Raw genomic sequence first — 25,839 nt, 5'->3', positions numbered from 1 at the left:
GGGGGCGCAGCGGAATTGGTGGTGGGAAATCAATAGTATCTATTAACTGTGAGTCGCTGCACCTGCTTACAAAAAAAAACAGGATACATTAGATTAGGGTGGAGTATAATATACAAACACACATACACTTATATTATATATATATATTATATATAAACATATATATTTATATATACATATATATATTCAAATCAGCTATCATAAGTGGGATGTGACAAACATTTTGAAAGACACTGTGAACCAATTTGAATTCTCCAAAGGAAATAATTCTATCTTCGTTCGATAATATTCCTACAAACTTAAATAACTACTATTTATTAATTGTTCAGCACAGTCAAAATGAGTCGCAAAATGCATGTAATTATTACTATGACCAAGTACTGTCGCGACGCAAGCTCTGTTTAGGGGGAATACGGGGGTTGTCATGAATGCAACGCATCTCAACCCCCTCAGCCTACAATTTACCAATCGAGTAGCAACGACGAGGGGTGCAGTTTAAGTGCAGTTTGCATCGCGGTTGATGCAAGTTGGACAAGCCTAAAAAGAAATTTTAAAAATATACACATATATAGACACAAAACAAGGTATAAAGTCGACAGAGCAATTAAGGAAGAATCACGCTAATAACAATAAGTGACGGAGTTTCGAAAAGTAAAATTTGCGCTTTCATCATCCCTGGAATTATCTTGTCGTGTACGAGAGTGAGTGAAAATAGTCTCTTGGTAATAGTTTATGTGCCTAAACAAAGGTTCTACACCTGAGCTTCAAATTCGCCTAATTAGACACTTTTTCCTATTATATTACTCAAATAATGTGATTGCAGATTCAGTTCCTCATTGAGTTAGCTCATGAGTATACTTGCGTAGACACACGCCAATATGGCGGACGCGTCATACCCCACCTCCACAGTTAGATGCAGAAAAACGTTTTACCTACACAATAATTAAATTCGACCGATATAAAATCCTTTTGAGTCCATCATAGACTTTAGAAGTACTATATTTGTTTTTTTCTACTTTTTTCAGATGGAAGGCATAATACTTAAATCCTAGGCTTTGCACAGCTTGGCGCCGTTACATGCAAGCCTATAGTTAAAAAAAATTTAAGATATCCACCACCTAATAAAAATAGAGGCAGGCGCAAGGTTACAGTTGGACAAAAGTGACCACCACGCCCTACATAACAATCAAACACCATTACACTGACACCGGAACAAACAGTTTTCAGTACCACATTCCATTTAGCTAGCATTCATTATAAAACACACTTTAGAAAAGGAAAGAACCAGAATAATACAGGCCAAAGGTATACTCCCGTACAGATCCATATACACAAATTTACAAAGAATACCAAACGTTAAGAAATACACACACATACATAACATATACATATATTTACACACACTCACACACATACACATTTATACGTAAATATATATATATATATATATCAATCAATCCCGTGGAAGGACACAACATAAAAAAAATAGACAGAAAACTCGTTGAAAAGTTGAACGCCAGAGCAACACGACAAAATTAATTATATTCCAAGACAGAAATATAAGTACCAAAAAAATTGCCATTATATAAACAAAAAATATACTTAGTCCATATAATGTATGCAACATATAATGCAAATGTGAGTGTGAAAAATATAGACAACAAACTTTGAGTCATAAAGAGAAAAATTGATGTACACACAAATCTAGAGTCAAAACCCTCGCAAAATAATTGTGATTATATAGTGAGAAAGTAAAACTTTTGATAACTGCAATATTAGCACAACACGACATCAATGGACACACTCTAGTGGGCTATTTTTTCTATTAATTTTTTCACTAATTTATTTGCATACGTAAATCCACTCAATAGAACGGGCTACATCTCCACCAAAACAAAAGCATAATAAAGTATACATAAATAGTAAAAAAAAAAAAATAATAAACCATCGTTGACAACCAAACAATAGAAACTGCACAAGTAAGATTTATTTTTCTAAACAACAGATAATAAACACAACTGTTATCCTCTATAAAAAGGAAAAACAAAATGTAAAATTCAGTGAAAACAAATCAGCAAAACAATGTCCCTATGAAAATGTGCAGATCTGAAAGCAAATGTTTAGCCAAAAACTATTAAATACATCGTCAAACAAAAAGTTTAATACCAGTGAATTTATGAAGGAAGAAAATGGAAATGTTGGGTGATAAATTTTTAGGCCTATACAGTTTTTTGTGAAACGAAATTGTGATTTTAGACAGATCAAGGAATAAAGAGAAAATTGAAGAAGAAAAATCCTTTGCGACAACCAAAACGTTAACTGAAAGTTACTAAAGAAAACTGACAAACAATTAAAACAAAGTCTTTTAGTGTTTATTTTATCTTAAAGAAAGCTAAAACAAAGAGAGATAATACACAAAATGAGAAACGAGAAATGCAAAAATGTGCCTTAAAATGGGCCTTATTTGAAAAAAAAAATCATGTGAATAAATCATAGAGAAACCTATTTCGAAAAAAATGTAAAAAAAGTGGGTGCATTAGAAATAAGTCGGGCCTCGTATGATCTAGTCTCCAAATCCACCACCTAGCCTCTACGCTTTTCCGGGTGGATCAGCAATTTTCACAAAGTACAGAGCTAAAAGAAAAGAAATTATACTAAATAAAAAACAGAATTTTAATGAAGATATGAACATTACCGTTGAGTTATCGAAAAAAACATAAATCTTTTGATAATGAAACTAACGAGACAGCTAATGTCTCCAAAGTAATTTTTTCTAATATTTACAACAAAAGAAACACATTTAAAGGAACAACTAAAAGAAATTGAGGTAGTAGTAAAATTGTATATAAAGAAGAAAACGCTTCATATGAGGACATATAAATGTTTAGTACAAAAGTCAATATTTAGGCTGCATTTTTACCGAAGAAAGAAAAACAAAAAAAGTCAGAAGAACAGAAAGTAAAACTAAAAACATAAGGCAAAATAGTAAAAACAAATCCTCTCCTTTTTCGTAAATCTGCAAATAATAATAAATAAAATAATCATAATAATAAGCGACAAATAACACCAAATGGCAATGCAAAAAGTTTAAAATATTACACACTTAAACAAAGTGAATGAAATGAAGTGAGAATTAGTGAAATACAGAAGTATAGTCATGACTCAGGCGGATCCGCAAAAAGAAAACACCATGGATAGGCGATTACATAGAATACAGAGGTGGGTACAATACTAATCAACAAAAATTTACAAAAACCGTTTTGAAATAATATATATGTACGTATGGTCATAAATTGGTTGTCAAAGAGGACGATCCCAGTTTACGATCATTGATAATGTTTCATTTGTAATGACTTAAAAAACAAGACTGAAGTGCCAGGCTAGTTTACTAGTTGCCATAAGGAAAGAGTCTTGTGATCACCTTGAATATCATGCGGGATCGATTCCTTTAACTTGGTCTGTCTCATCACTCCTTTCGCCACTAAGTCGTAACAGAGATGTTGAAGATGAAGTGAATGAGTGAAAGAGAAAAAATATACAACACCAACTTTAAACCTCGGGTGTGTGTATGTGTGTGTGCAAATGAGCCCTGTTCGGCCAATAATAATTGTTTGGACGCTTTTTTGCTACTCGCATGTGTGTGAAGAAATTTATATTTTTGTTGAGGCAGGTCATTCACATCATCCTCCGCGTTTTCTTTCCATCTTTTATTACTTTTTTTAACTGCACACTTCGCAATCTGAGACGCGCTTTTTTACTATCTCTCTCTCTCTCCGGAGAATTACTTCCACCTTTTTATGCGCGCATCACTCAGGATTGTCTGAAAAAGCCGCGCATCCCCTGAATATTGTGTGAGGAAAACTTCTTTATATGATTATGTGGCCAATACCTCTAATAGTAATAGATATTGGAAAATGCTCAGAAAAAAATTCGACGGAGAACGAGAGAAATTGAGAGCAGTGAGAAGATTATTTTGTTCTCGAGCGAGCGCGAGAAAAAAGACCCCTTTCGAGAGAATGCACTTCGGAGTACATTCGGAGGATCATGTTAACCAATATTGGCACATTAAAGCCTTTGAAGTAACCATTGTAAATATATACAAAACTTCTCATAATTAGAACTATTTTTACAGAAAAAGATAAAACCAATGTTTATTAATTTAATAGTAAATATATTTTTGACTGATTTAATAATATTTACTTGACTTATGCCTCGTTTCCTCGTCTGCTGCGTGTAAGCATATATATGTGAATGAGACAGTGAGTAAGGATTCCGATAAATATTTTTCTCCGCAATCTATCATTTTTTTCATTGAGTATTCAAATAAAACAACGCTACAAACGTAATGGGTAATTTTTTCTTTAATTTCTACAATTGAACTTTATTGTTATTTCAAACAAATTAATTACTTTTGTAACATGTGCGATGGTAATTATGAGACTAAGACATAGTTTATATGGGTAAAAAGTCCTCCAATATCCAATATATTTCCAGGCGTTGTGTCACTACCTCTCACTATGATCGGCGGTCAGAGTGTATGTATGTATGCGGGATATTGCCCTCGAGTGTGTGCATCTCTCCATCGTACGATCGGCAAGAGTGTGCAAGAGTTTAGAAAATTTTCATGAATGCACTCGCAAAAATAAAATTGTGCATTTAGTCTGCATTTCGTATTGGTCTCACGTAAAACGCGTTTGGTGGTTTGCACTGACATCGCTCCTTTTTCCTTCTTCTCAACACTATAGTCTCACGACCCTCTCTTAACCGTGTATCGTGGAAGTTTTTCTTTGCACTTTAAGAGTACAAAGTGGGGTGATAACTACACCCTTAAGAGGATGATATTTGACATTATTAGGTGTTTGATTTAGTGTCAAGTAAGTGTGATCGTGAAAGAAGCTGTTTATAATATTTGAATATGTACGATCTCACAGGACTTTATACATCGTTTCAACCCCTACCTAATATGTTAACTCACACAGGCGCTTGCCTCCATGTCACTATACCAGATAATGTGTGTAATATTATTTTTAAGTAAAATAGCCTTGAGCTGAAATCCCACAGTTCGCGCGATTCCTGATGCGCAATGCGCAAAATACATTCATTTTGCATTTTTTCACTTTTAAAAAGCGCTTCTTAGCGCAATATTATTTTAAATAGACGCGCTTATCTTATGAACAGTATTCATATTCTCTTTTCAAAATCTATTGCTTCGTTAACAAAGTTATGCCCAGGACTATGTCGATCACGATGTCATTGAGTGACTTTTTACGAAGCATCACTATCTCTCGGGTTCCCAAGAAATTTTTTTCTTCCTTATCAGCTTTTTCTTGTTGACTTTTTCTATCGCACATCAGATCCCAACTATGTTGCTAGGTTGCCAGGTTGCCCCTCGTGGCTTTTCTATCGTGCTCAAGCCAGAAAGCTTGCAGTCATAGTGTACAGAAAGCGCGCGCGCGCGCGAATTGAGCAAGGAAAAAAAAGATACGATTGAACAAATATTTACCCAGTACACTTGTGCAATGAAAATGCACTTGAAAATGCCTTTGGCAGAGATGGAAGGGGACATATTATCTAAGGTTGTTCAGCGCTGTAAGGTACACAATTTGATAACTACCACTATATAGTGAATTCTACCCGATGCCCTTTACCTTACGCGTGTATAGATTTACAACATTTATATATATATATATATATATATATATATATAAGTAAAAGTTAATTGTTTTGAAATATCCTAAATTTGTGTGAAATAAATGAAGCTACTGGAATAAACATATTTTAAATACAGATTTATGCATGTTCATGTTTTTAATTGAAATGAAAATGACCTTACTCCTTATAACATATGACCAAATTTGCTATCAAATTTATAACTCTACTTACTTTAGGCTAGAATTGATTTCAATCGGAAAGAAACAGTTTCTGTACAATTTTAATACACTCGAGTTCTGAACACTGAACTGCGTTCTGTGAAACCATGGCTCCATACTGAAAACCCATCACCTCGGGTCAAGAAATCATTTTACAATAGTTGCGTTTGCCTGGGATGATGCGAAAATTTAAAAGGCATGTATCAAAACCAGCAATTGTTTATTACCGTTTAAATGGATAAATTGACTGACTAAAATAGGAAAACCCATACATAAAGTTTCTTGATTTAGTCCAAAAATACAGAAAAATTCTTCCTTTTTGCTTAGGTTACTACATATTAAAGTAGTTCATTGTTATTCTGCATTTTAAATCTATGCTACAAATATAATAAAAATGTAGGAGTATAATAAACTATCAGACTCAACAATACTTGAATCTTTTAAATATTACTACATGACATATCATATGAAACAGTGTCTCCAAGTGAAATACGACTACAAATATCACTGCAAAATGAATTTTTAGAACAGGGAAAAGTTTAATTTTACGCTCAAAAGCCTTCAGTATGAACAACATTCATTACAAATCTTTAAGTCTTTAGATTCGATTTATTGTTTTTATACAAAACTTAAATGCATTTAAACTGAGAAAAACTATGTTTATGTTTATAAAACATTAACTGAATGTTTTTAATTGAACCAAAATATATACCAAAATATTTGAATAACGAAGCTATATGCGGAAACATAACCTATAACGTCACCTTCTCAACTCAGTATCAGGCGAGAACAAAAAAATTTTAATCCTTGGGTTTCATATTTTTTATTCACATAACATGATGTATATACATAAAAATTATTTAATTAACATTTAGATTTTTAAAATCGTCTTTTTGTTCTTTTTTAATAACAATATTCTTCTGAACCATTTATTTGTTCAATGAACTGAAATAACAGTATTAGCTTGATACGGCAGTCTCTTTAGTCCAGTTTCAATGATTTGATCATGCATAAATGTACGAACAACAGAGCAGACAGTTTGGCTTAAGACTTAAATTTGGCCAGAAAGTTAGTTTCAGTTGTTATTAAAATAAACCGAAATTAGAGAGTACATTCCTAAAATTACAATAACGGATAAAAATTAAGATTTAAAAATAACTTTTTCAGTGAATATAAAAAGCGTGTAAAAGTGAAAGATTAAATGTCTAGCCATATTTCAATTTAACAACGGAGTTAATAATGATATGTAAAATCAAATGCCCCAACTTCTGCACTCAGTACTGTTTTTATCTTAACAAAAATGTAGTAAATGAGTTAATGGAGGCATGCTAGAGCTTTTGCGCATGGCGTCGTGATAAGAGGTGGCGCTAGTAGATGAAGAACTACCGAAGACGGCGCGAAGACAACAGCGAAGGATTTCCTTGATGGAGGGGTGAGCGTCTTGTCCTCCCCACCATTCCTTATACTCCTCCACGCACTTTCTTTCGCGGACGAGGAGGTCGTCTTGAGGCGCTCTCCTTTATATTTGGGCACACCACACTGTTCGCGACATTCAGTCCGTCGCCGTCTATCTGTAGTGTCTAACGACCAACCTACAACCGCACATACACGCGTTGTATGGCAGTGCACTCAGTGTTCACGTGTATTCCAGATCAGCCCAGGTAGCACATATGTGAGTGAGTGATTATATCGTGGATCACGCACTGGACCTCAGCAGCGCCACGTCAATGAGCACGGATGTACATCGTATGTATAAGATGAATACAGACTTCTGGCAGACACGTGCCCAGAACATCGCGAAAGGGCCGGACAGTCCAGCAGCGTGTCCAGCACCACCACTTTCACCTCATATGATGGGTCAGATGGGCACACAGATGCCACAATTGCAACACTCACCTACACCCGGCGGATCCGCCACGCCAGATACCAAGCCTACAACTGAAAAGCTTGTCAATGAGTTCCAGGTATATTTGCCTACAACACTCTACGACTATAATTTCCTTAATAATTTGTAGTGTTTGTATGTGTGGTGATCTTATGGTCCGGTGGTGATCGATATATTATTGAGATTTGTGCCGATCCCAATGACCATGGATCCCTGTCACCTACATTTGCACATATCTCATTATTGTTCGACGTCTGACGGGTATATTCACGTCCTGTGCACCCCATGTGTGTCTTGTGCCAATAGTCAGCGATGTCTGAGCGTTTACCTCTTAGGAATCACTGTGTATTCTGAGTCAGTATTTATTCTTTAACAAGGCGGAGCAAAGCGAGTGTGTCTTCACGGACCATTCTTTTCTTTTCTCTCCCTTGTCCTTTTTTACCTAACCTCCTTGTCACTCGTACATTTTGAGAAAAAAGAAAGAAATACATACCAAAAGTATTTCAAATCTGACCAACTGCGCACTGATGCATTTCTCAATCGTGGCGCACACACTTTTTTTTCTTTCTCAGCTACTTCTCTCGTCCTTTCACTAAGGGGTGACTATTCCTCGCGCGCGTGAAAAGGAAAAATTCATTTGGGGAAGTATATACTTTTTCCTTACCATCTTTCCCTACATCTCACTCACACACTTTTCTCATGATTGTGATGATGATGGTGGGGATAATTTCTCGTCTTGCCTTCTCGCTTAGTCACCCTTCATTCCTTGTGTCGTACAACACTTCTCTTTATGTTGCACCCCGAACTTGACAGGGAGAAGGAGCAAGTAATGGACGAATGAGATGGTTGGCATGCCGTATTGTGTGTGCAGGGGTTTGAGTTTGAGAAGATTGGTAGGACGTGTATGTAAAGGGAAAAAAGCATTACCCCCTCCCCTAATGCTTGGAATCTTTTTAGCCCACCCCAGGACAGTGTCTTCACAGTCAGTTCACTTTTCAGTATACCATTCGTGGTCAACAGTGAGGCACATATGCTCTTAGTATCGCGAATCTTTTTTTCCCTTTATTGATACACTTTATAATTATTATACATCGTGTGGCGAGAAATCAATATATATAGACAAATATACTCACATTCGCATACACAGTGATTTCATGAGAAATCCTACAATGTTTCCAGAAAGTTATTGTTGGTGATTTACGTGAAACAAACGCAAACTTAATACACGAATTGAGAAATTTAAATCATAAAGTCCAGAGGAAAATGCTCAAATGCTTATCGAATGTGAAAATGTAAATTGGCACAAAATCATACATCTATACTAGTAGAATAAGTCCTTCTAAAAAAAACTCTGGAAAGAGTCATAAAGGCGCACGACTAGGTATAAAGACTACTGGTGGTTAATACAAAATATCATTTTTTGTGCGCCTCTATGCATTCTTTCTTCATTATGTTCTTAAAAAAACATACTCTAATCTTTGTCACCTTCCATTCACATCCTCATTTTCGCCCCCACTCTATTCAAATAACGCGCGATAAATCGGCAGCAACTGACGCGATCCAATAGTGCAGCGACGATCAGTGAGCGAACATTAGAAGAATGCTGGTCAACCCTGCAACGAGTGAGTTGGCATCTCTTCCGTTGTGTATAGTAATCTTCCAGAAAAATAGCAATATCACACCAGAAACAAGAACACAAACGTCCCTTTTTTAGACTTTCACTTACTTGTCCTTATTTTTTTTATACCAAAATTTGTTTACTTGTAATTGTTCTCCTTAATTGATATATTTTGCTCTATGGAATGATTGATCAACACCGTCGGAGCGCAACATTCCGACGACAATCCCGCATTTGTATATTTAATATTGATTTAACCGATGCTGCTGATTTTTGTGCCACCGATACCCAAGTAACTTCATGATAATATGCAAATCTGACGAAGTGTATGTTAAATGAAGTGATTATTTTAGTGTTGGAGATTATTTTAATCTTTGATTATATCACATATTAGAACGGATAGGCATGATAAAAAAGCAAAGATTTTTTTTTCTAATTTAATATTATTATTTCTGTTGTAGAGAAACGTTGAGCATTAGTTTAAAACTAAATATAATTTTAATATAATCTATAATTTTCAAGCCTTCTAAAAACCAAGTACACATCATTGTTATATTCATAAATTTTTAATCTATTACAGCATGCTTCAAATAGTAGCAATTAATGTATTTGATTCAATAGCACTTTTTTGTGTCATGTTAATCATTTCGATAAATATCATATATTAATGCTTATTCGAAAATTAAAGGGAAAATTAAATCCCGAAATGTAGCACAGTGGATAAAAGGAGTTTAAGCTATAGAGGTCGTTTCCGTCAACTTTATCAAATTCAGCTATCAGCCAAAATAATAAATCATATAGATCCAAAGTCAGCGACAATACTACGAATATACATTTAAGGGAAAAAATTTGATTTTCAACAAAAAATGCTCGGTAATTCGAATATATTTAATTATAGTTCTTTATTCGTTACTGAGACTGATATAGTAAGTTAACATATTATTTTATTTCTTAATAATAAAAATTTATTTATAACTTGATAATTTTTTTCCAATTATTTGTTAATATATTACTGTATTTTTTGAATTTTAACGTATGGATTATTTTATTGATGAACTGTTCAGAGTCAAGTCTGTCGTGCAGTATATAAGTACTTTTCGTACAGAATAAACAGATTGATATTAAATAGTGGCCATTCCTTCTTTAAAATTAATCACAATTATTGGCCGAAAATACATCAATAAATACTTTTCGTTCATGCAAGCTATATTGCTATATCCTGAATTAGATCGCGACTAGGTCCTTGTAAGGCATATGGCGCCCCGAATTATTACTCTTAACTACTTGGGATCTGTAAGAAGGAACGAAGAAGAAAAGACGAAAGAAATTAAGATGAAAGAATCGACAATATAACAGCAAAGAATGAAACAAAAAGAATCGAAATTACTCCAATAAATAAACTATCGAGGAAACTATCGAAATATATTATAAAATCATTGTCAAAATTCTCATTTATTATTCTTTTGCGTTTAATTATTGCACTATTTGAATTAAATAGGATATTTATTTATTTATCTCTAATAAGTGTAGGGTTTTGTGGGCGTAGATTACGTTAATCACAATCAAAAGCAGTCTTTGAACATTAACAAAACAAAATAAAAATTTCTCGTACACAAAGTAGTAGAAAAACTGACTATTATAATTATGCTCGCCACTCACTTACTTAAGTTATATTTACATCCAATAGAGGGCCATAGCCTTCATCATTAGAAAAGAAATTCGAGACAGGTTTGTTTTTACGATGGCAGATTATCAGTTTGCCGACCAAAGAAGTTCTGCAGTCCACCTTCAAACATGAAAACAGAGCGTGTTAGAAAATGGCAGTGAAGAGTATGTTTCAGCTGCAACATTCAACAGCAACTGCTTGGGCTGCTTTTATTTACATTAGAAGGCTCAATTTTTTCGCGCTCTGCTGTGTTTGATTGTTTGCAAGTGATATAATTCAAATACACAACTGCAATGTTGCGGGTCTCATGCGCTGACCATTGAGCTATACAGCTTTCTGAAAAATTGCAATTTCCTATTTTTGGAATCATATAACACATGAGCTTTCCTATGGTTTATTTAAAGAACAAAGAAATCTAAGATCGGTTTATAGAATCATACTAAAGAAAATACATTATTTCTATTATAAGAGTGAACTACACTTCGATAACCTTGTCGATAACCAATTTGTAGACTGATTAGCGACGATTCAATGTGTTCCTTGTTGTAGCTTTTTTTAGCTTCACACTCTTTTTTTTATTTTCCGTATATACATATACGGGGAGATGACACATGGGCACCGTGGTTTTTGACAATACTTAGAGATCATTTTGGAGATCATACAGTCCTGTTTTCTACTTTAATTCTCGACCAGCAATGTGATTAGATATGGTTACAGAAAGGGTCTCTAAATGACAATTAAAAGGTTATAGGGACTTACGGATTCTGTGATTTCTTTCGTTTTAAAGAAGAATTAGAAGCATAAGAATAGAAAACGCAGTCATATGATAGTTTTGGGAAATCGGATGCGAGTTGCATGACAGTTAGAAAAACTAGTCATTAAACTCTTTGTCGCGACTCAGTTTCCCCTATCTTTTAACTCCTTCTCTGAGCATGATCGTGGCCTATTGGCCAAAGCTGAAAAATTCTTTGACGCTTGCAGCGCTCGCGCGTCATGTGCAATCGGGGTGAATTAAATGCGTCTCGCCATCTTGAAATATCTTAGAAATAAGTTCATTATTTTACTATTAATGTTAAATGCGTTTATTTAATTTAGAGAAAAGGGCTATTTTAAGTAAAGGAACGAGTGTATATCTATTCGGTTTGTATGGCGGAATGATGGAAATACCAAGTTGATCAGAGAGACGCACAGAATATTTGTCGAATATGGCAAAAATATTGCGATAGCTAATGCTTTATTTCTCAATATCCATATAAATTTTTTGCGTAATTAGGGTTTAAGAGAACCAAAGATTTCCATAGAAAATCCCTAATTCACGCTCAGTATTCTCACATACATTTGAAATCGGTTACAAAAAACTGCAATAAATCCCTACTCCTCAATAGACACATGTCAGGTTTGCATTTTTTTTTTTAGATTCAACAGTGAGTTTTTTTCTAAATTTTTATAAATAGAGTTCAAAGTAATGGATATGTTAATTCTGATCGAAATTTAGGAATGTCTAAGTGAGATTTAGGAATACGTGCGTAGAAAATTATAATAACTGTATGCGGTCTGTAGAATATTGAGCGAAATAAAAAGAATTGTAGAAGTAAAATTACGCACATGTTAGCTTGGTTTTAAAGAATTGATCATTTTTGGCAGAATACTATAGAAAATCAGTTAAATAAATATTACTTGTCGTATGTGCAAGTGCAGATCGTCCAAGTGCAAGAAGTTGAAGTAACTAGTCGTGGAATTGTCGCTTAACTCTAAATTGACTAGTTGTGACAATGAGTTATTCTGCCCAGTTGTCACAACATTGTAAGTGAGTCTAGTAAAAATTGAGTTGGACAATGTCATTTAGAACGTGTTTGCAAAAAATTTACAGTCTTATTGCTATTTTCAATACTATAAAATACAATTACAATTGTGGCCAGAAAAATTTATATGAAATTCTCAGCATCAGTAAAGACATCCGAAACCGAGAGACTGTCATAAGAAACATAATGCACATACTGACAACGGAAATTTAGCCTGAAAAAAATATTAAATTAACATACAACCTGCGAAGGAATTTTTCCATCGTTTTGTCCTGGAGGTTGGCCACCAACGCTAAGACGGTGATGGCCTCAAGAAAGGCTGTGACATGTACATGCTGTGACATAAATAAATTTAAATCTAATATTTTTTGGAAACTTTGGATAGGATTATAAACCAAAAGAATTTTGTTCCTTACTATTTTTTATTACTTCGAAATGAATCTTGAATCTAACGTGAAATCACGAAAATAACAATATTACAATACGGCAAAAATAAGAACATATTGATACTAGGGATTGTGCTATATATTATCTTGGAATTACTTTGTGTATATTTAAAAGACAAATTATCATGCTTTTAATTTCTTTATGTGTAACCTATATTGTCATCAGTGTTGCTTGGGTATATTGTTATAGTTTTTTTTTGCATATTCCTCCTTGAAATATCCTAGTATCTCCTTTACGTCACTATTATACATTCTTTCTGTACACTGTTTTGCCTATTTATGAAATGGTAAGTTAAGAACCAACGTTCTATCACTTTAGAAAAAAAGGAAAAAAAATGTCTTTCTCTCTCCCGGTCATACACTGAGATATTTGTAACTTCAGTTATGAAAACATTCAGCTGACTATCGATGTGATTGTGTTATAATGATTACTTAAAGTGGTGATGCTACCAGTAGTGATACTACTGATTTGTAGTCTAAAACATTTATATAATTTTTAACACTTTTGTGATTTTCTCTTATATATATTTTTTGTTGCTCGTTTTTCTAAAAAAATGGAATCACGAATCTTTTTTTTTTCTATTGATAGTGAAAAAGAGGGAAAATGCTCAATTGTGCGAGGTTTTAGCTGAGTTCAGAGAGAATAACTATCTTATTTGACAGAGAGCAAAAAAAATATTATGTATACCTACATAGTTGAAAAAAGACTTCCCAACCATCTTTTGACTTCTACTATTCTATATCATGTATGTGTGTTTTTTGTGTTATTGGTCTATCTTTAATTCTCCTTTTCTCAAGTGCCCCGTGTTAAGCATTGTTGATGCTTTTTTCATATGTCGTGAATTTATTATTGCTTTTATCTCTCTTGCTTGGGTATACTCAGCGCTCATTCAACTCTAACATGCTTGGGGCAGGTCAAGATACTTTTTCTCTCCGCCAATTCTTATTTCTGCCTCTTCGGTTGTTTTTTTGTATTGCGCGTGTATCTCTTTACTCGAGTTTTTCTATCCTTCACCCTGCACTCTTATTCTCTCTTTCTCGCTTTCTTATTCTGACTCTTTACCCCTTGAATGTGCCGCAGATTTCTCACACATTTGCGCTTTTTAATTTATCCTCAACAAAATATTGAGAGAAATTGAGAAAAATTTCATGCATTTCTATGAATACTGCGGATATACATTTCTGAAAAGATTTTTGACATTCTCTTGTCAGATTTTAATAATTGACTCCATAATGACCAATAACAAAATTGTCTTTTGTCCTTAAATATCTTTTACCCATAATACACATTGCGTCTCTATCCTTTACATCTGTGGCAATCAGTATATCAAATGAGTGATAGAAATTAACCCTTCGTTAAGTATTAGCAAAGCAAATCTCTTTCACATCAATAATTACAGTCGGTGCGTGGCAAGTTCCTATAAAAAACTCTATTCTCGCTTGCATCGGGAGCAGTCAGATTTCTTAGAAATCCTCTTCAAAATCAATAAATAGGCATATTTTCGTATTGGCTGAAGGAATAATATTTTTCTGGATTTTTCCACCTTCTCTCATCACTATCTAAAGGCGGAGCGTCACGGACGGTGTGATGTGTAGTTTGGTTATCTCTTTCTTTTTACCTGACATGCTATTTTGTGTAACTATCGAGCAGAAAGCATGGGACGTGGTTCCAATTGGTGTTCTACATTATAAATTACCATACTTTGACCGGTTGGTGACTTAGACAATTTTTTAAGCAAAACTATTGTGGAATACAAAAATACGTATCTTTGTCGTTGAAAATAAGAATTTGCTTTGAAAAGATGACTGAATTGGGTTAACTCTGAAAATCATGCTTTTTATTGAGACCTCACACTATTTTAACGATAAAATAAATTTCAGTTTCAATTAAAATTAATCTTTTTGTGAATGTCATTGTAAGGATGAAAGTAATCAACATTCTGTTATAAATATTGTATTGTATTATGTTGTTTATTCAGATATAAATTTCTGTAAAAAAAAATTCTCTGTGCAGAATTTTTGATAATAATAACCCTGTTATGACCAATTTCAAATATTTCTATTGGATTATAAGGGTACGCATCTAATAAATGTGCTAATTTGAAAAGTAATACAAAATAAAGCTAAAAATTAGTTCTCCTAAAAATTTTGCATATTACAAAAAAAATTGTTTAATAACGCAATAAATGAAAAAGAATTATATTTTATTTTCTAAGTTTCTTTAATAAAATAAAACGTACCATTGTGGAATACAACCTTCTCCATCAGATGAAATTATTCGAAACAAGATTTTGTTTTACGGTGGCAAATTTTCAGTTTGCTGACCAACTAAGGATGATTCTAACGCCCAATTTTACAGGGACGAACAAAAGACAATTCCAGTGAAGCGTATTTTTCAGCTGAAACATTCAACAGCAATCACTTTGGCTGCTCTAATTTTGCTGTTGAAAGGCTTATTTTTTTGCATTCTGCTGTGTCCGAACATTTGCAATCGTTGGGATTTGAACACACGACTAGAGTACCGGGAGTCAAATGCATTAACCACTGAGCCACAGTATATGCCATGTATATATATATACATATATATATAATATATATTATATATATAATATATATATATATATATATATATAAAAATTATAAAGACAATTTTCTCAGTAAGTGGCTTTTGAAATTACTTATTCACTGAAAATATTTAAAAAGTAATAATGAGTTACAGAGCTGTTACTTTCGGTGAGAGAGAGAGAACAATGGTTACCCAGTTATTAGATAAGGAGAAATTTGCACATAAATTTGCTAAAGTGCACTTACACTTTTAGACAAATTTTTTCACTTCTTTCTAAACTCAGTATAGAGCTGCCTATAGTCGAAACTGAGAGGCAGTATTTTAATTAGTGGTTTGCAGTATAAATCACTCAGTAAAAACACATAGTTTTCTTTTTTTCATTTCATAGTATTCACAAAATTGATGCAATTTAAGCGCAAAATTCTCCGTCTTCAAATCTTAGCTTCATAAGTCCCTAAGTGATTTGGCTACTGCCGCTTTTCTAATTTTTATCGATTGGACTTAACTCTACATATTTCTCCTTCACACACCGCTGCAGATTTTCATGCACAAGAGCGCCATGCAGATGCAGCATGCCCGGGATCTTCAACGCGGTGTAGGCGTGAGTGGCCTGAGTGGGTCGGGCATGGGCACGGAAGTGAAACCTCATCAGTGCCAACAATGTCTCAAGAGCTTTTCAAGCAATCACCAACTCGTCCAGCACATCCGTGTTCATACCGGTGAGAAGCCCTACAAGTGCTCCTATTGCGATCGCAGATTCAAACAACTGTCCCATGTGCAGCAGCACACTAGGCTTCACACAGGTCAGTACAATAAAACGTATATGATGAAGGATCTGCACCGCTTGCAAACATACACAGAACCAGTTTCTAAAAATAAAGAAAAGGGTTAAACTCGCTGTACAAGTTCAGTTGGCAAAAAAGCCCCCTACATAACAAAACTCGAAGAGTGGCTTTTTTATCCTTCATGCCATTGTACAACGACCGGGAAAATAGTGCAGAAGAGCAGGAGAGGGTTGCCATGAGATATATGAGTGTGTAAATAAAAGAATGAAATCTTATGATTATAAAATAACTACAATTTCGTCTAAGTCTACAGTCGAGATCGATTAAGAATTGAGAAAATATTTTGGATATTATAAAATGAAAATTGGACAGGAAAAGCCGACATAAGTGCAGTTTACCGAACAATTTCCGACTGACCGCAACATTTACTACAAAATAACTGATAATGGCAAAAATATTTTGAAGAAAACAGTCCTCCCTATAGTAGAAATCCGTTAGTGTCCCAATCGATTCTTTCCAGTAAAAATGTTTCTTTCATTATAAGTTTGTCGAAAGTTGGGGTCAATCTGAGAATTTGCGGTAATCTGTGTAGATACCCAAGTTTCGAAAGAATGTTAAAAAAAAATAGCAAAAATAATCTAATCTATGACTATAGCCTTGATACCGAAGTTGGAACGCGTAAAAATGTGTAGGAATATCAAATCTGACAGATCGTACGTGATTGTCAAAAGCACTGTAAAACTGTGTGATTAAGTATGTAGCCTCAAATGTGCAAAAAGAAAGAACAAGGTATATTTTATATAACATGTAGTTTGACTCAGATGTGGCTCCTTTTTAAGCTTAATAATAAAATTCTTCTGAGACTGCTTGTTACATGTACAAACATTATTCTATATAAGTCAGGACCTGTGGTGATGCATATGGCTGCATACAGCTTTATGCGTATGATCGATTTGATATTGATATTTGCAAGCCTCACATTGTGTAGCCTATATAAAATAGCGGCTCGGACGTAAAACACGTGGCACTGTGAAACAACAGTTTTTTCGACTCTGGACGCAAAGATCTGTGCGAAAACGTATATATATATATATATATATATATATATATATATATGTGTGTGTGTGTGTGTGTGTGTGTGTGTGTGTGTGTGTGTGTGTGTGTGCGTCTTTATTAAATAACTTTAAATACAAATAGAAGGCCATATGAGCAAAAATGCCTGTGGCCGTAAACAATTGAAACACAAAAAAATACAAATAGAAATTTTTTTAAACACACGAACTGCGTAGCTAATTAGCTCTAACATTTTTTCTAAGGTTAAGCAAAAAGTAATATATAATAATGGTGAAAACAACATTTTATTTCAGATTTTGCGAAGCACAGTTTTCGCTCTACGTTATACGTTCCGTATATCTCTCATATTCCTCCTTTTCTGATTTTTGTTTGAGTATAAGCAATAAAAGGGCAAAAGTAGGCTTGAGCAAAACCCATGAAAAGAATGAGACAAAAAATGTACAGAATTCATTTAATATTGAAAGATAAAATGAAGATTGAACATATTGGTTTGATCTCAAAGCAAAATACTGTATTTTCACTCTTATAAGGCGACCAGAAGCAAGGACTCTCCAGTGGGCCCAAAATCAAATAAACCGCTTTTAACTCGCATAAAACCACATTTATTATACGTTCTTGAGGTTGTTGAAGCCCTCACTAGCCTAAATGAGGGGTTAAGTCTCCGAAGGAGATACTGTATCAGCTATTCTCTGCAGTGGAAACAGTAAAGGGGCTCCACTCGTGGGCACGAAGACGGAGATTTGAGGGTAATGATCATTCCAGGCTGCTAATGCGGTTCAAAGGGGCTCACCCGAAGTATGCCTCACTAACACTCTTTGAAGTACTGTCACTTCTCTCCTTCTAGTCAAGATATAGAGGTCCACACATTAACGAGACGCCTATCGTATATATCATTGCGGATTAATGGTATCCTGTAGTATGGGTAGTGCAAAAATAATAATTAAAAAAAATTATTTCATTCTCCTCCATCTAAACGATTGCGGCTGACGTTGACTTCACAGCCGATCTCCCTGAGAAAACAGCATAAACTCGGTTTATTTGGCGTATATTTCGTATTAATGTTAGTTACAGATATGTGTAGTTCTTAGATAATATATTTATTTCTTAATCACGTGTAGTTTCAGTTCTCGAGCACCATGATTGCTTTATGCTGCGATTTATGATTTTCACAAATGCATTGTTCTTAATAGTAGCCGGATTCTTTAACTAAATCTCTAAAAACTCATACACTGAGCGTTGTCTTATTCTAAAAGACTTATATTTCGCGGGCAACCAGTTGGTGAGAGTGGTTTGAGGGCGCACGCCAACGGTGAAGAAATGGCGCGCAAAAAAAGAAGCACCCTCGAGTGGCGAGAGCAAACAGGCTACCCATCCCTAAATTGCCGCCACTGCAGAATATCAATTCGCACACGCGCGAAGGATGGTATTCTTTCGGTATTGTGGGATTCCAGTGTCGGCCATCAATTTCTTTTTCATTTTCAATGTGCAAGAAAGTCCCAAATCCGGAAACAAACGAGGAAGAAACTCCTTATGATGAGAAAAAGTTGCTCGACTGGTTTTCAATGGGGCTGTGTATACTTCCGCAGATTTTTTGTTTCTCTTATGTAGTTTATTTCAAGAGAAAAAATTTACTCCGTATGAGAAGGGGAATATTTGTGAGAAAATCTTATAAGGTAATATAAATATATTACAGAATGCTTGTGATATTTTATTTTATTTGTAATCTGCACTATTCTTTTCATACATTTCTAATTATATTCTTTCTATAACTATACATATGTAATTATTTATTTGAACGAGGAATATTGTAATTTTTATTGTAAATATAAATGAATATTGTAATATTTCTTTTTCTCTTATATATTTTTATCACTAGTTTAACGAAAAAGACATGTCGAAATATATTTCTTCTTGTCACTTTTGTCTTTCTTTAAAATGCAATAAGGAACTTTGAATGTAGTCGTACCACTTGAAGCCTCATGTTATCCCTAAATTTGACAAATATTGAGTAAAATAGGCGCAATAGTGGGTGGAATTGAAAAGTGGAAAGAGGGAAAAAATAGCGAAATGCCGCAACTTTTAATTACTCGCTCCATCCGTCTCTCTGTCTCATTCTACTTTCGTCGTTCATTTTTTTTCTTCGCTTCCTACCCTTCTAAAGCAATGGAAGTGGCGTACAAAAATTAAGAAGAGTCATAAGTTGAAGTGCTAGACCTAAGGGCGTTCTTTTTAGTTTAGAACCAGTAACCGGTTTGAACTATGTACTTTATTCTCAAACTAAGAAAAAATATTTAAAACAGGCTCACTATACATTTATTCTTACGTAATATAAATTATATGCTCACACTAATAAGTGTTATGATTATCAGACAAAACAATCATTAGAATATTTTCTGATACGACTAAAACACACTTTAATATTTGCTAATTGTGTGGACATAATTATGTACTTTAGACTCATATTTTCGCAATGATGCTAATTTTTAAATAATATTTATTACTCTGAAACATTTTTTGAAATCCCTACTAAATTCTATTACAAAATAATATTTTTCAGTTATAAAACTGATAAAACACTTCATAATTTTATTCCTATTTATTTTTTTTTTCTATTATTCGTAATTCTGCAAAATTATAATTTTTATTTCTAAGTAAAGACAAGCAACAAATAGGCATTAGCTTTAATAAACATACATTATTCCTAAATTCGCTTTTTAGTGAAACTTTGAGAGACAGAGCGCGAAGGACGATTCGAGTGAAGTGTATATTTCTGTTAAAACATTCAACAGCAACGACTAAACAACTGCAATTTGGAATAAAAAATGATAATTTTTTCACACATTCGTGATTAAACTGAGTGTTTAAACTTGTGTCATAGGAGGGATACGAATACACGACTGTAGCATTGAGAGTAAAATATGTTAAACTGAGTCACAAAAGCCTTTGAAGTTGCTAAAATACTCTTGATAATTTAATAGTTAGTTATTTCAAGAGATTTTTTCGATATATTTTCTTTAAACATAAATACGTTGTAACTGAAACCAAGAACTACCCAAAGACACCCTTATTTGTTGGGCCTAATGCTGTAAAAGTGGATTTTTAAGGGGGCAGTTAAAATAGAATAAATTGGCGTTTGAGACTGTATGCTTATTTTATGCAGCTTGGTAAACTTGTTTAGACACCTAGGTTAACGCTTTATGTCTTTCTACCAATCTCCTCTGATTATCTGTCTTTTTCTTTTATTTTTCCTCATCTATTCTGTTTATTTAGATATTCTATGATATGGATTTTCAGTTACTTGATGCAATTGCTCTTAAGGCACTATCCACAATATTATCCAATTAGTAGAACTAATAATTTAGTATCAATGAATTAATGGTGTAATAAAAATTAGGCACTTTGTACTTTCGTAATATCATATAATATTCTCAAGATGGCTGAAATTTTTGCTCGAGATTAAAGGAGAGACGTCAAATGCTTTCATCAAAGACGCAAACCTATAATAAAACACGGTGTTGTGGTCATATCGACTACTTTTCAGTACCAACGCTACCGTTACTCCTTGCACGGTCCGTGATAACCCCCTGATGTAGACAAAATTCATTCAGGCAAATTAATCGAACGAAGTTATTTCACTATGTTCACTAAGGATAAACTGAACATATTGATCTAAATACATATTTTCAAAATCGTATTTTGACTTAATTGTTTGGTTAAAATGATTTAAATCGAGAGACCATAACTTATTTAGTATCGTCACGCACGAATAAGCGCGTCAGAATAAACCCTTACACATTAAAAGAGAACAAAAATTGCATTATTTGCGTTCAAATTCCCAGATTTATTCTGCTAGAGAGAAAAATTTCTATAGAGTACTTCGTAATGATGCAATTTTTTGCATTAGCTATCACTAAATTAGTATTTAACATTATTTTTGTCTTCTCCTTCTCTTCCTGCACACAATGTACAGTAGAACGATCTCTTTTTTATTACTTGAGCTGCTAATATCATCGGTTTTCCCCGTCTCCATGACAGTGTGCTTAACTGAGCAAATGAAGCCGCAACCTCATCGTAGTTGAATATGACCAGATATGACACTTGTGAACCGATTTTTATCATCTCTTTAACAAAAGAAACGTCTCGATGTCCTGTAGTAGACCACATCGACATCACGTCATCATGACGTCTTAGTTCGGTGAACTTGTTTTGTGTCTCAATAAGTTCTTTGTATGGTGTAGTCCAAATCAAGACATCTCTAAAAACAGGCTTTAACTTTACACTGATGCAGTAAAACTGACGTTTTGCTTATTTCAATTTTAAAAATTAAATACACCATAGCATTACTTCTATTTGTCGGATCTTAACAATTTTAAGCTCTTGTAAAATTCTATAAATTTTTTAAAGAACAGAAGTTTCGGGCCTTTCAGCAGACAAATGTAAGCGCAAATAACCCAAAAAAGCTTCCTGTCGAATGTTCCAGTTGATGTAAAACTTGTGTGGAATTGTGTTTCGTATCTGTCCCAATACACATATGGGAAACAAAAGTCTGCAGAGAATATGTGAGTTCAAGCTTTGGCAACTGGCTGACTTTGAATAGCTTTGCCTCTGAATGGGGAAGAATGAGAGAATATGTGGGGGAGGGACGACAACAAACATGAAAAACACACGAAGTCTGAAAACTGTGTCGTCGAAACTAAAATCTGGATAACTTGGATAGCTTTCAGCCTTGGACCTTAAGTTGGGTAATAGTGGGATGAATAATTGGTCCGTTTAATGGCCTAACCAAATCTATGGCAACACTTTCGCAGATAAATATCCAATTTTTTTTTAATTACACATTATGGAGAAACTGATTATTTTTTGTGAAATATTTGTATCTAAACGCTTGGTTAGAGGTGAATAAAAGAATGCCGTTGTATTGATTGAAGAATAAGGTATAATACGAAGCAGTTCCCCTCAAAAAGATAGGGTATAATTAAACGCAGTATCAAAGTATGAATCTAAGTAACACATATGATAATTTCTCAGTTTATGAAAAGGTGAAAGTAGGGAAATATATGTGCTATTTTCCTATGATTACTACCTTCATAAGAATATGTTGATTTCACTACCTCTTTTACACAAAGTACTAACACTCTGTTGAAACACTAATTCACTACTTCTAGGAGAACGTCCGTACAAATGTCACTTGCCTGATTGCGGTCGAGCTTTCATCCAATTGTCAAATTTGCAGCAACACTTGAGAAATCATGATGCTCAAGTAGAGAGAGCCAAAAATCGTCCCTTTCACTGTAATATCTGCGGAAAAGGATTTGCCACTGAATCCAGCCTGCGCACTCACACGTCCAAGGTCAGTCATGTATGTATTGCAATGCTTTTTATTTTTATTTTTTTATTCTACTTACTTATCTTTTTTAGAGTTAACTCTCTCACAATAAAATCCAAAATCATTCTATTTTCATACTAAGCATAGTATTTTCAATTTTTATAATTGCTTTTACTGCGTATTTCCATGTGTGTGTGTGTTTTTATTTTGGCTTATATTTGTGTATGTGTCATTAGTTATGTAAGCGCAAGATTTTCACCAGCGATTTTTCCTGTTTTTGGATTACTAAAACAGTTTTGAAAAAAATATTTTAGAACTTCATTTTTTGAATTTGTTTTTTCTTGATAATCGAGTTTAAAGTAAAGAAAATCGATTTCATATTTTCAACGCCAATAGTGGTGATTGTGGCTCATTAATTATGATACCATAGATCACAATTTGAGCGAGCTTGTGGTTTAACTGGAATAGGAATTACCGTGAAGTCTTGACTTCAATGGAATCATAGATCCATGTGTTTTGGAAGAGACGTCTTTTAAAATACATCATAATATCATATTTAGGTTGAAGAACCGGAGTTATGGCGGTTCAACGTCATAATATTGAATACTAAAGAAGTTTGGTTTTTTTAATCAGATTCAATTGATTATAGGCTCTGTTGGAACACTAAGTAGAACCGTTATTTCTTTTTTATTGTAATCTAATGTAATAACATTTTTACATTTTCGTGATCAGTTTACCGAGATTTTGTAATTTGAAAATAGCATAAACAGAAAACTACAATAAATTCCGACTTCTCCATAAACACATGTAATTAGTGTGTTTATCCACATTCTTTGACGTTCTTTGACGATCTTAATGTTGACCAGTACACATATATCATTTTCACATATGTACGTTTTAACAGAGTTGAGAACATAACTTACTGACTTACTTATCAATAAAAAAAAGTCATTCTTTGGTCAAATGCGTATATACAAGCAATTTATAGTGTTGTAAAATTTGCACCTAAAGTATGGTGATTCGCATTTTTTTGGTTTTGGCCATATGGGCAAGAATGCCCATGGCTGTACAGGCACCAAGCCAAAGAAATTCGCTCATTTCACAACAAAATTCTTATTTGGATTAAATATGCACTGATTGATTACTTGTTCAGCATAAGACATATATCAGACTCATCTTGGGGAGCAACTGTTCAGACACTGACCATTTTTCTACATTAAATCCTTTCCTTCGTTTGCCAATTAATCCAAACCTTGTACGATTAGGAAATGCTCCGCACAAGGATTTGTGATATGAAATTCCGCGTTATTCCTCACACCAGCTGCATTCTTTTCACTGTTTCACAAATGTAGCCCACCCTCAGCGTTGATTTCGATTTCAATAGTAGGATTGCGTAGCCCCTACTCCTTACGGCTTTTTTTTTTCAAAGCGAGATGGGAAAAAGTTGATGGTCTTTCCAGATGAATCCTACTCACCCACACTCTTTCACTTCTTCATTTTTCTTATTTTTCATTTTCATTCCCACAGTTGGCGTTTCCACTCGCCGTGTTTTTTTTTTTCTTCGTATTCTTGCTTCTTAGCGTGCCCTCGCAATACTCTCGTATCTGACGCCTACACCCTCGTAATTTTTTTTAGAAGAAGGGTTGCCACTCTCCTTTCGTGATCTCTAGAAATTTCTTCGACGCCAACGGGGGTTGTTGGAGGCACATTAATATCCAAGGGGCGAAGCACAATCAATATATTTGAAGGCATAAGATAAAAAGTAAAATACTAATTTAAGAGTTTTTTTTAGTCAATCGACATTTTATTAAATTATAGCATTCGTAAGAACCTATTTCCAATACATCTCTTCACAAATAATTTCTTAAAATCAAAATATGCTAATGCAGGTCGAAACTGCTAAAGCAATTTTTCTGACCCAAACACAATGTCAGTAGCTGATGCAGAATTTTTAATTACGGTATCTAACTACAAGAATTAAAGTAAGCAAGTATTTAAAACAAATAAAAGACATAAAAATCAGCCCAATCTTACATAACTCTGAACTGTACTGCACTTAAACTCTAACTCCCAATTTATTTTGATTATGGATAGCCAACAATAAAAATTACTTACTAAACAAAAATCAGTGTTAGAAGACAAAATGCGAATCACCAACAACATCCGCCTCCACGCGCATCTGGGAACGTGCTAATGAGAGTGTGAAGCAATTACCGTGTTTAAACGGGGGAGTCCAAAAGCGTGCCAGTGTACAGTTTGTGGGTGGGCACGTTCACAAAAAACGCATTACTGGAAAGGGAAAAATGGAGCCATCCTTTTGCACCCCAGGGATACACTTGAATATTTCATCAGGAGACACGACGAAAAAAACGGCGTGCGCGCGGGTACGGCAGGACGTCCTAAATTGGTCATTACGACTGTCGGCCGGGAGCAATTCAATTAGGTGGCAGTTCGCTAATTGTGCCGCCAAGGTGAACCAGAGCCTCAATGACTCATTAGTCTGCAATTGACAATGACGTTCAACATATTTTTAACCGGACATTTGGTTCATATTCTCTATTTTTTCTATTTTAGTAATATTGATAAATGCACATAAAATTTTTTGGTCCTAATTCTTTCACTTTTATTTATAGTTTTATTTATACCTTCCACATTTAGTGGTACAAATAATTGCTTTTCTTTTGTAAGATCTAGATAAGTGCAGTTTATTACAACCTGACAAAGAGTTCTCCGCTGTTTTGCTTTGGAGATTGGTCGTCAGCACTAAAATGTTCAGCGGATACAATCCGCTATCAGAAAAG

The 25,839-nt window shown here is 34.1% G+C and overlaps 1 protein-coding gene across 1 annotated transcript in view; it reads left to right on the top strand.

Annotated features, from left to right (window-relative positions):
* Nucleotides 1-447: 447 nt before the first annotated feature.
* The window catches only part of LOC132257082 (zinc finger and BTB domain-containing protein 24), a 43,561-nt gene continuing 18,169 nt past the window's right edge, over nt 448-25,839 (top strand). Inside the window, exons 1-6 of the mRNA XM_059753810.1 lie at nt 448-701; nt 1,026-3,219; nt 7,522-7,834; nt 9,303-9,377; nt 16,392-16,656; nt 22,878-23,071. Coding sequence (XP_059609793.1) covers nt 7,598-7,834; nt 9,303-9,377; nt 16,392-16,656; nt 22,878-23,071 — 771 coding nt within the window. The 5' untranslated portion in view covers nt 448-701; nt 1,026-3,219; nt 7,522-7,597. The remainder of the gene's footprint in view (nt 702-1,025; nt 3,220-7,521; nt 7,835-9,302; nt 9,378-16,391; nt 16,657-22,877; nt 23,072-25,839) is intronic.

The sequence above is a fragment of the Phlebotomus argentipes genome, unplaced genomic scaffold, assembly GCF_947086385.1.
Source record: "Phlebotomus argentipes unplaced genomic scaffold, Phlebotomus argentipes genome assembly contig_75, whole genome shotgun sequence".
Taxonomy (NCBI): domain Eukaryota; kingdom Metazoa; phylum Arthropoda; class Insecta; order Diptera; family Psychodidae; genus Phlebotomus; species Phlebotomus argentipes.
Note: the sequence above shows the minus strand (reverse complement) of the source record. Positions and strands in the feature narration are given on the sequence as shown.